At 37.9% G+C, this 13,034-nt stretch overlaps 1 protein-coding gene across 7 annotated transcripts in view; it reads left to right on the forward strand.

Annotated features, from left to right (window-relative positions):
• Positions 1–13,034, forward strand: part of RALGAPA2 (Ral GTPase activating protein catalytic subunit alpha 2) — a 288,164-nt gene that overhangs the window by 91,301 nt on the left and 183,829 nt on the right. For all 7 annotated transcript variants that reach the window (XM_039528550.1, XM_039528554.1, XM_039528553.1 and 4 more), the window contains 4 exons: positions 7,596–7,733; positions 9,783–9,880; positions 11,437–11,527; positions 11,703–11,879. In XM_039528550.1, coding sequence (XP_039384484.1) covers positions 7,596–7,733; positions 9,783–9,880; positions 11,437–11,527; positions 11,703–11,879 — 504 coding nt within the window. The remainder of the gene's footprint in view (positions 1–7,595; positions 7,734–9,782; positions 9,881–11,436; positions 11,528–11,702; positions 11,880–13,034) is intronic.

Consider the following 13,034-nt stretch of genomic DNA (forward strand, 5'->3'; position numbering starts at 1 on the left):
ATGGTAGATACTGTACTGGGTAAGGAAAGACTATTTGATGGCAAGCAAGTGGTTTGTTTTCTAAGGGTATGAATCTTGCTTTGAGTGTGAGATGTCTGAGGTTCACATTCTGATTGAATTCTTGTAGCCATGTGCAAAATATTTTTTCTTGGCTAACCGTACCGCAGTTTTATAAGGGGGAAAATGTGGTGGAATTGTACCCCTGGATTCACACCCTGCACCTGATGTAATAATCTTTGTATAGGGCATGCCTTGTGAGGTGTCTTTTGAAAATTCATAACTTGCTGATCAGTAATATCGTGGTAAAATGCATGTAGCAACATTATATGTAAATTTATTAACATAATCTGAAATCATGGCTGAAGTGCATTTCCCAGATAAGTCTCAGGAGTGGCTAAAACAGTTTCTCAAAGACAAAAGGCAAGCTGGTGCTCCATCCAGGTGTCAACAAAGCTGATGGGCTACCACCTATCAAATGGCCATCCTTTGGCAAGGAAGGGAACAGGGACAAAGAGATCTTCATCTTAGCAAAGAAACAGCATGAGGTCTCCTTCCTCCACCAGATTCCCTGTCTCTTGGTTCTTAGCTGGAAATGCTTTTCAAAGAGGGACTGACACTATAAAAAGAAGGGGTAAACACCTCAAGACCCCTCTCCCTCCCTCCCTTTCCACCTCACTCTTTGCACCTTAGAAGACAAAAGAAGCAGCTGTTGGACTATGGGGGTTCAGTCCTGACCTGAAATATTTAGTCAGTAATGCTGTTGGAGACGTGTGGTGAGCAACTTTGTTTTAAATCTAATATAGTTAGGCACTAGAAAGCATTTTATCTTTATTTTTCTTGTGACCATTTCTGACTCTTATGTCGCATTACTTGTACTCAGTTAGTAAATTTGTTTTGCTGTTTTATCAAGTTAATGTGACTGGGTAACTCCATGTAAGGTCCCTTAAAGGAATAATGGACTTAATATATTTGAACTGTCCAGGAGCAGGCTGGAGGTTAATGCTGCAGTGCATTATAATGGGCAGTTGGAAGTTGAAGCCTCAATTGCCAAAACTTTAAACAAAATCATTAGTATAATTTTCTACTGTTCAGCCGCACTGTAGGTTAGTTGCAAGAGCTTCATGGAGTTGGGGGAGTGTTCCTATATGCATAGATACAGTTGTGGAGGAGGAAGGATAGTTCTGAATGTCACCACGGCATAGGTGCCGACTCCGTGGGTGCTCTGTGGTTGGAGCACCCACTGGAAAAAAATAATGGGTGCTCACCACCCACCAGTGGCCCCGCTGATTAGCTCTTCCCCCTCCCACCCAGCACCTCTCGCCTGCCACGATCAGCTGTTCAGTGGCACACCAAGGGGAAGTAGGGTACAAGGGCAGGGTACGCTCGGAGGAAGGGCCAGAACAGAGGCGGAGTGGGAAGAGGTGGGGTGGAGCTTTGAGAGAAAGGGTGGAGGGGGGCAGACCTGGGGTGGATCTGGATGGCAAGCAGCCCCCCAAAATTGATAGAGTCTGTGCCTCTGCACCATGGCTGTCAGACAAGGAAAAATTCTCCTGGAATTGGAGGATTTTCTAACCCAGCAGACCCAGTAAGGAGTGCTGGCATAAGGTTGAGATTCTAGTGCTGAAGGTGTTCTGTGGGCAGTTTAATGTTTTTGTAATTTATGGCAGGGGCACCTGGAGCCTTGAATGGATGCCCCTTTTAATTTTGTGTATAAATTTAAATAAAATCAAAGTGGGGACAGACTTTGTACATGATTCTGAGGCACACAAGAATGTGCAGTATGACCGCTGTGATACCAGAATCTAGATGCTTTTTTTTACCAAAGGTGAACTCCTCTTTCGATGCATTGCAGAAAATTGTCCTCCCATCTTTCTCCCCCTGACCTACAACTTAGGCTATGGCATAATCTAGATGCTCCTAGAGCGCTAACAATATACTTCATGAGCATCAAATTAACAAGGAGGTCAGGCTCTTTGTCTCCTTCCACCAGAAGTACTAAAAATGGACTTTGGATGATCAAATTGTGCATCACAGAGGCATACAATGCATCATATGAACCTTTTCCTGATGGAATCAAGGTGTACGCCACAAGGTCTTTGATGGCATCATGAACAGAAATTTTTTTTGCTTCCACTGAGGAAATCTGCAGGGCAGCAACAAGGTCCTCTGTTAACACCTTTGTTATACACTAGAATGTGGACATGCTATCCTCTGCAGAGGCTTCCTTCAGAAGGAATGTGTTGCATGCATTGGTCCACAAACAGCTTGCCAGTTTGATACTTAATTTCAGGGGGAAACTTTCCCTATCTCAGTCTATTTCTGTTCACTGGTTGCTACTTCCCATACGCCTCAGAATTGTGGAAACGCTGGGGCTGCAAAATGGGAAATTTCTTAATAGATGATTTCCTTTCTGCTAGCAGCATCTTCCACATTCCTACCTTTCCCACATGGCTCCTTAGCCAAGGGACAAAATTTAATTTTTATATTTACAGTTTGTGGGCTGCTATACATAGTTTACTGGTTGTCTTTGAAGTGGTTGTTGCAAGTTATATTCTCAGAGTTTGTGCACAATATTGGAATGAATTGTCTGGTGGCAAGCCAGAGAAGGGGCATGGCCCGCACAGACTGTATTACAATGTTGAACCGCCTCCAGAACTGCAGAGAGGAGCCCATACATCTCTGAATTGTGAGAGACCGATAACAGAAAAGAAATTATCAGGGAAGAAATTTCCCATTCATTTAGTTTTGAGATGCACACATTGTTGGATATATTTCTCTTCTGTTTTCTAATATTCCTAAGTATTAAAGATTTGGGATAGGTTAGACTGGTGGCACATCATAATTTTACAGAGTTACTGAGTAAGATTTAGTAAGGTAACCAGTATGTTAATTGACCAAATGGATTTATGGTAAGATATGGTATTGTAATATTTCACAGTCTTGTAAATAAAAAAACCCATGCTGATTATTGCACATTTATTATGTGGCAATTTTATTTCAACACATTTGAACCTTTATTGTATGGGAATTCATTTTTATGTAGGATTTCTGAATATTTACATTAAGGAACTGTTTCAGATGTGTGTTGCATTTATTTTGCCATGACACTTAAAGAATATCCTTAGAAAAATCCCTATATTTTATTGTTCTTCTGACATAATTATTACTTTATTTTTCCCTGGAAGCTAAGCGAAGCCAGTCTATCAGCAACTGTGTTCATCTTTATGAGGCTTTGCCAGCCACTAAAAGTGTACCTCTTCTGCTTCACACTGTGAGCTCTCTCTTACCTGGTATCTCTTACACTTCTTGCTCTCACAGACTTTCAGGTACTGTACTTTAAGCCGTCTTGTATCTAAATGTTCTTTATATTTTTTAAACTGCTGTTGCTGGCTTTTTCTCTCTCTTTAATTATTCTACAGTACAGTGCATTAGTATGGTTTACGTTGCACACTCTCTCTCTCTCTCTCTCTCTCTCTCCCCCCTTATCTTACAATTAATCAGTAACAACTTCTGTTGTTAAAGCAGCATTTTGTAGTCCTTGGGAGATATTTCCTCTTTAATCATAAGGTTATCTCATGTTCACTATCAAATTTTGTTTGGATGGTAATACTGATATTTAAATAATTCTAGTGATTTTTATTTTTGGGTCACTGGAACTGTACTTACTGTCAAAATAGGGCACCATTTTGAGGAAGAGGAGAATAAAACATTTTTAAATATTTCTTTTTTCGAGTAGTTTCAGGGAAAATATTCCTAAAGCTATTTGAATGATTGGGCCTTCAAAACAAATCATGCTGGAAAAATCCAGCCAGCCATGGCTTTTTGACAATAAATCCCATTCACTGTCAATCTAACAATGAAGTCACACAAATTAATGCTAATTGTAAATGTTTGCCTCTAAAGACATATTCCTGGGGATCCTGATTTCAGAAACAAAATAATTTCTATCTATGCTTCTTATTACCAAAAAATGATTTACAAGGCTTAGACAGTATCATTTTCTGTTTTTGTTCAGATGTTTGGAGCCCCACAAACTATTCTATTTTATACACTTAAACATTAAGGATTTATCTTGACCTACAGTTTATTTAGGTATGTCTTACATTTTAATTTAGTTACAAAGGATCTGAATTTAATTGCCTTCCCATTGATTATATAGACTGGCTGGGTTGGGTAATATCTTGTATTAGATGAACTTCTGTTGTTGAAAGATACAAGCTTGACCATTCCATTGAACTAAAAATAGACTCATTAAACCTAAGCTTTATTTTAAATATAAATGTAAGTTCTCGCTTTTGAGAGGCCTTGACATGTAAAGCAACTAATAGAGTTTTATTAATGTGAAATTTAGGATATTTCCATTAAAATTGAAGTGAATCAGGCAATTAATAATATATTTAAAAAAAATAATATATGGAGATATATCATCTCATAGAACTGGAAGAGACCTTGAAAGGTCATTGAGTCCAGCCCTCTGCCTTTGCTAGTGGGACCAAGTATTGATTTTTGCCCCAGATGGCTCCCTCAAGGATCGAACTCACAAACCTGGGTTTAGCAAGCCAATGCTCAAACCGCTGAGCTATCCCGCCCCCCCTTTTATAAATTAACACACTCAAAGGTTGGGTGGTCAACAGAGTGTGTGGCGAGGGGAATGTCTTCCTTTATTGCTGGTCCCCACCACAATCCCCTGCTAGCCCCACTGCTCCCTTCTGCAGACTGCCTTTGGTGTTCATTTCATATAGACTTTAGAAGATGTGCAAGAGGTAGGCATGGAGGGGGCAGCAGAACAAAGGCACCAACAGACAAAGGTTTGAAAGGCATAGTGGAGGAGTAGGGAAGGGTAGGGGGAGTGGAGAAGAGTTGTGTTGAATTCTCAGGGATGGTCTTAAATTGTCCCTCAGTGAGTTGAAAGCTTATGGAAAGTTCAGTGTACCTTATATGCTTGTTTGAAGAAACCAGAGCTTGGAATCAATGGCGTAATCTGTATTTGTCTGAACTAAGATTCTGAGTAGGGTTTTCAGGGCTCCCAAGGAATTGCCTTGGCAAGAGACCAAAATGTTTTTAAGAGGAGAGGAAGTATGCATATGTGAATCATTGGATACTTGTTCTGATGAGTCAGTTTTGATAGGATATGTTTGCTATCCCGTTGGGATATTTTCTAGGAAGGAGCTGGCTGTTAGCTTCGGCATGGCAGGGAGCATTAACAAGCATCACTGCCAGGCCTGTAACTACCACCACTACCATATGTTAGGACCCATGACTTTACCATCAAACTCTTAGGTCTTCTATTTCTTGATCCTGGGAGAAATTCTGACTATTCAAAAAGAATCATCTCCACAATTGTGTTCTAACTAACTCCTGAGATACAAACCTAAGGTTCCTGCTGTCACTCCTTTGCTTGTGTGTTGTTTTCCCTTTTTCCCCACTTGACTCCTCATATTTCTCTCTCCTCTTTATCTGTTTGACTTCAGTCTAATGAGAGTTCAGCTTAACCTGCCAGGACAAGTCAAACTATTCAATCTTTTGCTGTGTCCAGAGAGGCAAGAAAAAGTGATACCGTAGTCCAATTCTGGTAGTTGTTTACCAGATCCTGAAGAGGCTAATAAGGTTGTGTGCTACTCATGTTACTTTTCCAGCAAATGAATTACAGCTGTAGACAGAGACAGACGTTGAATTTTGCTGTTTGCTATCCTTTTCTTTCTCCACCTTCGTGTCCTTGTCCTGTTCTATCTTATGAAGAAACATGATCAGATTTTAACACCTAAACCAAAGAACTAACACTTAAAACTGAGTCTACATTTTTCCAATCAAGCATGTTTGATATCATCTAAGAAACTGTCAAGCAGGAGGTTTTGCTGTCTTATAAAAAGAGAAGGATGAGAGAGAGTGTGTTAAAGTTATGATTTACATAATTTTTAAAAATGCTTTAAATCTCTAAACTTTTTTCTTTTTGTATATTCAATATATATTGAACAGACTTTCTGAAATTGGTAATGCAAAACAAATTTCCTGGCAATATAAACCTGAACCAAATTAATGTTATCGTTGAGGCAGTTAAATAAATAACAAATAGGTAACTTAAATTTTTTAACATGCTAAAAACCTTATCCAGTCCCCACCACAGCAGATAATATTGCTCATACTTAACTAACCCTGCTAATAGCCTTGGGACACTTGCTGAGGATTTTCCAACATGCCTTAGTAGACTTATAGAGGGGTCCAACCCTTCATAAGCCTTAATAGGTTAATCGGGATCTCTTAACGATTCCGGTGGGCGAGGATGGTTTTATTAGGTTTGGCAGATTTTCATGGCCCTCAAAGTCATCAGCCCCCTGATGAGCCTAAATACAACTGTCCAAAGACTGACAATCTTATTAGGCCTGTCAGGTGACTAATGATTCAGATTTTGCTCATCAAGAAAGAACAAGTTTTCTCAGGTTAGGAAGAATTGGTTGGCCACTGAAAAGAAATCTATGGCTCACATTGGATATTTTTAAGCTCTGCCCACCTATCTCATAAGGCTAATAACAGAACCTCACATTCCTTATACCACCAGCATGTAGGGAGTTTAGGGAAGGGGGAGGGGCATAATTTTGCTAATACCTGCAGAGTGGACCTCCTGTGAACCTCCTAAGGTGTGCAGGTATTGCTCTTATGGAAGGGCAGGGACGCCCCTCTCCCTCCTCAGTGTGCTGCTCCTTATATCTCCTATTCTTCTCCCAACTTACAAATCTCATAAGGTCCCTAGGGAAGGATCCAGCTTTCTGTGCACATTCTAAGGAATGCAGGAAAGGTGATCCCCTCCTGTATGTGTAAGGAGGCACCTAAGTCTAAGTTGCAATATAGGAACAAACCTATGATCTGTTTAGTTCAGTGTCCAGTCGGTGACAGCGGTGAATGCTGGATGATTGAGGAAGGCATAACTCGGTGAATAGGCTATGAGAGAGTGAGTAGGAATGGGGAGAATGTTCTGCCCCTAGATTTTACAGTTATTGTTATGAATGTCTAATACTGCTTGAGACTTACTAATCTGTTTTTCTGAATCAAATCCCTTAGAAGTGAGTCCCATTGGATAGTTATGCGAGGTGTTTATTAAACATATATATATTCTTTTTATCCATTTTGAATTTGTTGACTTTTAAAGTTTCCTCTTTTTCCTTTATTATGGGAAAAGTAAATGGGAACACTAAATTAGTCTTCTCTATATTGTTCATTAATTTGTATATCTTCTCTCACCCTTTTTCTTTCTAGACTAAACAGTCTTAGTCTTTTTAATCTCTCTCCATGTGACATCTCCCCCTCCTCCCCTGGCCCTCAACACCCACTCTATGACTCTAATAATTTAAGTTTCCCATCTCTGAACCTCTTCCTAGTCCTGCTGCTGGAATACATTTTTTAATGAATTTCTTTTCAGTTGTGGAGAGAATTTGGTAACTAAAATTGAAATTTTTCATTTCATTCTCATAACTTCTGTGTTCTAAATATTTAGCTTGTTCATCTTTTCACCTGACTTTGCTATGTTAGTAAATGTGTAGTAAATGTGCATAGAATTTTAGAATCCTTGTAACACATTTTATTTTAATTGAAATCTGCAGAAGTTGAAGAAGCTCAGCAATCAGAAAATACAACAGGAGCAGAGTCTAGTGGCCTCTTTGCAGACCAGGACCAACAACTAACTCGAAGCAGTAGCACTTCAGACGTTACAGACCAATTTAGTTCTGATTTTTTTCAAGGTACATTTTGTGACATACAGTAGCTTTACAGTATTAAGCTGCCTTTGAATCTCATTAAACTACATTTGTGAATTAGAAGGGAAAATGTCCCATTGCTATTGTATGAATTTATATTTATGCCATAATGTCTGATCATTTAAGCTATAGTTTAATAAATTCTGTTGTTCAGTGTTCCAAACCCTGTTTTTTAAATAACAAATTTAAATGTAACACAAGCATGCTCCTAAAATAATACCTCTGAATATCTCCATCCTCCCACGCATTGAGGATTTTCAATAGTATAAGTATCTCACTTAAAAAGTTAGTTTTAACCCTTTGAAAGTGCATTAAAAATGGTCAAGGAAAACATATTTAACCTTAGTCTTTGACTACATTAGAAAAATTAGGACTTAATTTACCAGTGCAGCTCCTAATTCAGCATCACTGGATGCTGTAGTGTAGGTAAGAGCCATTTATTTTTACCATCATGCTTTAAAAACAAGTTCTGCTTTAGTGATCATAATTAAAATGTAATTTATCTCTTACAAAAAAAGTAGTGCTACGATTGTATTTTTCTATACTGGAGTACGTGGTAGTGTTAATTAATTTGAACTCTTAACAGGGTTAGATGACCTGGTGAACACATTAGAATACTACAGTTTCCATTCCTTGTGCAACCATTGATGAACTGCAAGTCCTAATTTTCCAATATAGCTGTAAGCTTAGAGTGGTCACCAATAAAACATTAACCCTTCCCACTCATAAGTAATTCTTTTTGCACATACTCCCCATTGTAGAGGAATACAGTGGTAACATTAATTATGTGCAGGTGGTAAACTTAATGAGCTGACCAGTTTTCAAAATAGCTTCAGTTAACTCTCACTCTTCCCCATTGTGGACAAGAGCATTCATAAAAATTTCCTGTTTATAATGTTTTGTTTATAGGAGAATATGTTGCAACCTTCCATGTGAGTTAGTTACAGGCGCTTTATACTATGGCAGGTCTACACTTAAAACACTGCGTCGGCTAGGTCCCTGCCGACATAGGGCTGTCTACACTGGTGGTTAGGTTGGCGGATTATTCACACCCCTGAGCAACGTAGTTATACCAAAGTAACTCTATAGTGGAGACCAGGGCTTTGAGTACATTACCAATGATTGAAAGACAGCTATAATCGGCTAATAATTTACCTATATAGTTTTAGAGATGTTTCCTACAGGGTTTATCTGCTGTGATGCTGACTATACTCTTGGCTACATCCATTTGCCTGCCATTCATCTGAGAAGTGTAGGGAACAGTCAAGCAAAATTTCTTATCTGCCTTATTGAAGGACCTCATAAATGGACACCGAGCAATTTAGTGAAATATTTGATTTCATTGTATCATTGATTTGCCATTAGCACGTAGCCTGATAATATTTTACCTGCTGTTCCCCAGAAGGGAAATATCAGCAGACCGGTCACATTAGTGGAAATGTGTTGGGAATCTTGAGTGGCCATTCTATGTGCTGTATTTGTTCTGTGGGAAATAGAACTTCATTTTCCAGCTCTGTTGTTCCAACACTTTTCACAAGCACTAAATTCTCTTTGACAAGTGTCTCATTTTTAATTAAGTTGTAAAAATCAATTTGACTTTAGGCAGTTGTCATTTGGAAGTGTAGAATATCACCTTTGTTAAAACAGGACTTGTCTCACAATGAAAGCCACTGAAAATATCTGTGATTGGTGTGTAACTTGTCATTTCCAGTATCTAGCACTGCATTTACATTTCACACACCACAGCTAAAGATTTTAGTTGTATTCTCATAACTGCAGTTTTTTACACTATTTATGAGGGAATTATCCACATAATTGAATGCTTTCACAATATAAATGATTCTGCAACAATCCTACACTATCATATGAGAATGTCATATTCAATCACTTCTCTGTAAATATTAGAAAGATGAAAAAGATGCACATATTTAGTGCTGTTTTTAATCATTTTAGAATTAGCCCACAGACTCCATTTCCTTAACTATCTGTATTTCTTGTCTCATTTGTTCACTTTTTAAAATTTTGATTATGCAGATAAAAAGACTGAGAGTTCACAGAATTTAAATAGTTCGGATTCCAAATCCATTCAAGACAAGAAGGGATATATGAAGAAAGAAAATGAAGCCCAACACGTAAGGCAAAATTGATAGACTCTGATCCAAGTTCTAATAGTTGACAAGGTCCTAAGAACTTTTCATTTCTAATTAATATAAATGTTTAGAAAGGATAACAACTGAAATTTTAAGTTTGTGGATCCCATTGATGATATAGAAATTGGAATAAAACTGTAGCTGTTAATAGCAAGTATTTTGAATATTCTGCATCTTCTAATACTATAAGGCTGTATCACTCATTTATGGAAATACTATAATGAAGATTACATAAAGCAACAGATAAAGACTATGTATACGTGTGTGTGGGTGTGTATATATGTGTGTATATATATATATTTGTCGATGTCAGAATTCTAACAGGTTTTTTTCAGTTTTCATGTTACTTTTGAATAAACAGCAGAAATAATTGATGATTGAAACTGGTGATACTGTTAGAAGTGCAATGCAATATCAGATTGATGACTGTAGTTTGAAACTCTGGTTTGGACCGCTGCTCTTAAGTGGGTGTAGTCTAAAAGCATCATGGGGACTGCCCGCTTGGCTCGAGCATGGGGGGAACACTATGTAATGCTCTGCTGCAGTTTCTTTACCCAATTCAGGCAAAGACAATGATGGTGGGGGTAAGAGATTAACCCTCCTCCCCACTTCTTATGTTATTGACATGCTGGTCAAAATATTTACTACCTCCTGATAATGCTGCCATCAATATCACCCTTCCCACCTTCTTTGCAAGTTGATATTCAAGTTGTGGCCATATTTATTGCATAAATAACTGAAAATATTATGTGAACCAGTGCACAGCTCAAAAATTATTACATGCTGGATTTATCTGACCACTGCTCAACATGAACCTGATTTGTTGGGAAAAACAAAACTGTATGCAGTCTTCCAAACAGTGCAAGCAGCTGCATGTGCCTGAGGATTGATTGCCAATTCCTTCCCCACAAAAATCAGCTGTGGGGCCACAAGTTCCAGAGAGAGAGCCTCTGCAAATGAATTCATTGCCTCCTGCGTGGCAGTGCTTCGGCCTGAGAAACCAAGTAGGGTGAAAAATTGGTATAAGTCCTGACCAATGTATCAAGAACCTTTAAGTTCTTTTGACATCTAGGTCATCTTTCCTTTTTAAAAAACTAAGACTATTAATTGCAAATACAAAAATAAAACAAACCTCCCTAACGCCCCCCTCCCCCTGTATTGATGCAACATTTTCACTGATATGTTTTTAACACCCATGTAATCTAGGAAATTTAGAGTTAAAGTTTCCACAGCAGCTAACTCTAGTAACATGATCCTACTCTATGCCTTGTATGATATGGTCTTTTATTAATAGAATCATAGAAATGTAGGACTGGAAGGGACCTCAGTAGGCCATCTGGTCCAGTCCCCTGCACTGAGGCAGGACTAAGTATTGTCTAAACCACCCCTGAATAAGTCACAGTTAGTTTTCAGTGATATTTACGTATAAATGTATATGCATCTTAATAGAGGAAATTATTCTACCATATTATGGGATATATTTATCAAATTAACCATAAATGAATTGAGAGGAATTCAATTATATATTTTATCTGAAGGTTTTAATACGAAGGAGCAGCAGTCCAGCTGAATTAGATTTGAAAGCAGACTTGCAGCAGTCACATGGAAATCATACAGAAAGAGAAATGAGTGAGTTCCAGAAAACCAAATTCTTTTTCTAAGGAGTAGTAGTTTGTGGTGGCACGTGCTAATTTGACTAATCACATATATAATATTGGTTACTTTTAATCACGTTTTTGAAAATAAGATTTTTTTTTATTGTAGAACATTGCTTATGACACTTAGTAATTCCTGCTTACTTTAGGTGAAAGTGTTAGCAGTGACACATTCATTGGCTACAATAATGAAGTAGAGATCACCCTGGTCCCCTGGCAAACATGTGAAGAAGAACATGAAGTTAATATACCAACAGATGTCTGTATAGACGCAGATGCTCGTCATTGGCTGCAGCTTAGTCCTTCAGATGCTGCAAATTTAACAGGTACCTATGTTCAAGAAAATGCAATAGATATTGTAGATTTTTGTCACAAAACAGTAGAACTTACACATGCTAGTTTATACAACTCAATTTGCATGCCCTTTTTTGCTTTTTAAAAGTGTTTGTTTTAAAGTAGATGAGAATTATTTGACATTAAATATAACCCTAATGGCATAGTTCATCTTTTAAGTTAAAATATTGTAAAATCTTAGTAGTGCTTTGTTTTCTTAATTTTGAATAATATTAATAACACTGTGTACTGCACTAGTGTCTAAGAAAGTTAACCCTTCCTCAGAGAATGTGTTAACACTCCTCTTACACTTCATCACAATGATGTATTAGTTAGATTCCCTAGGCCAAATGTTGCACAACAAAATACACACAGACACACGTGAAAATGGAAGACAATGAAACACAGCCAGCAAATGTTTACTGAATGTTATTAAATGAGGGACAATTCTGGAAAAACATGATAGTGGAAAGAATGTCAGACATCACTAGTATCTCAAAGGGAAGGACATCTCCAAGTTCCTTGTTTGTCCTTTGGTTATCTTTCATCTTGAGATTTGGTAGCGACATAAGTAATTAGATATTTAGAAAGTGGAGAAAGAGATCTGTAGTCACAAGAATATCATGTAAGGGTTAAGAAACTGGGTCTACTAAAGTTAAAATTGGCAGTAGAACTTAATATCCTACTATTTAATTATACTAGATACCATTTTAGAATCATAGGAATGTAGAGTTGGAAGGGATTTTGAGAAATCATTAAATCCAGGTCCCCGCACTGAGGGAAGGACCAAATAAACCTAAACCATCCATGGCAGGTGTATGTCCAACCTCTTCTTAAAAACCTCCAGTGATGGGAATTCCTCAGCTTCCCTGGGAAGCCTATTCCATGGGTTAACTATCCTTATAGTTAGAAAGCTTTTTAACCTAAACGTCACTGGCTACAGCTTTTAGCCCATTACTTCTCATCCTAGCTTCAGTGGACACAGGGAATAATTGATGATATCACTGAGACACTTGAAAATCCTATACTTAGTTAATATCTCTTCCAGCCTGCCAACTCTTGAAATGTATCATATTTTAATGAGAAGCAACTAATATCTTTATGAAGATTTAAGAGTCAGGTTGTCTGTACACAAGGGCAGGTATTTG

The sequence above is a fragment of the Mauremys reevesii genome, linkage group 3 (assembly GCF_016161935.1).
Source record: "Mauremys reevesii isolate NIE-2019 linkage group 3, ASM1616193v1, whole genome shotgun sequence".
Lineage (NCBI taxonomy): Eukaryota > Metazoa > Chordata > Testudines > Geoemydidae > Mauremys > Mauremys reevesii.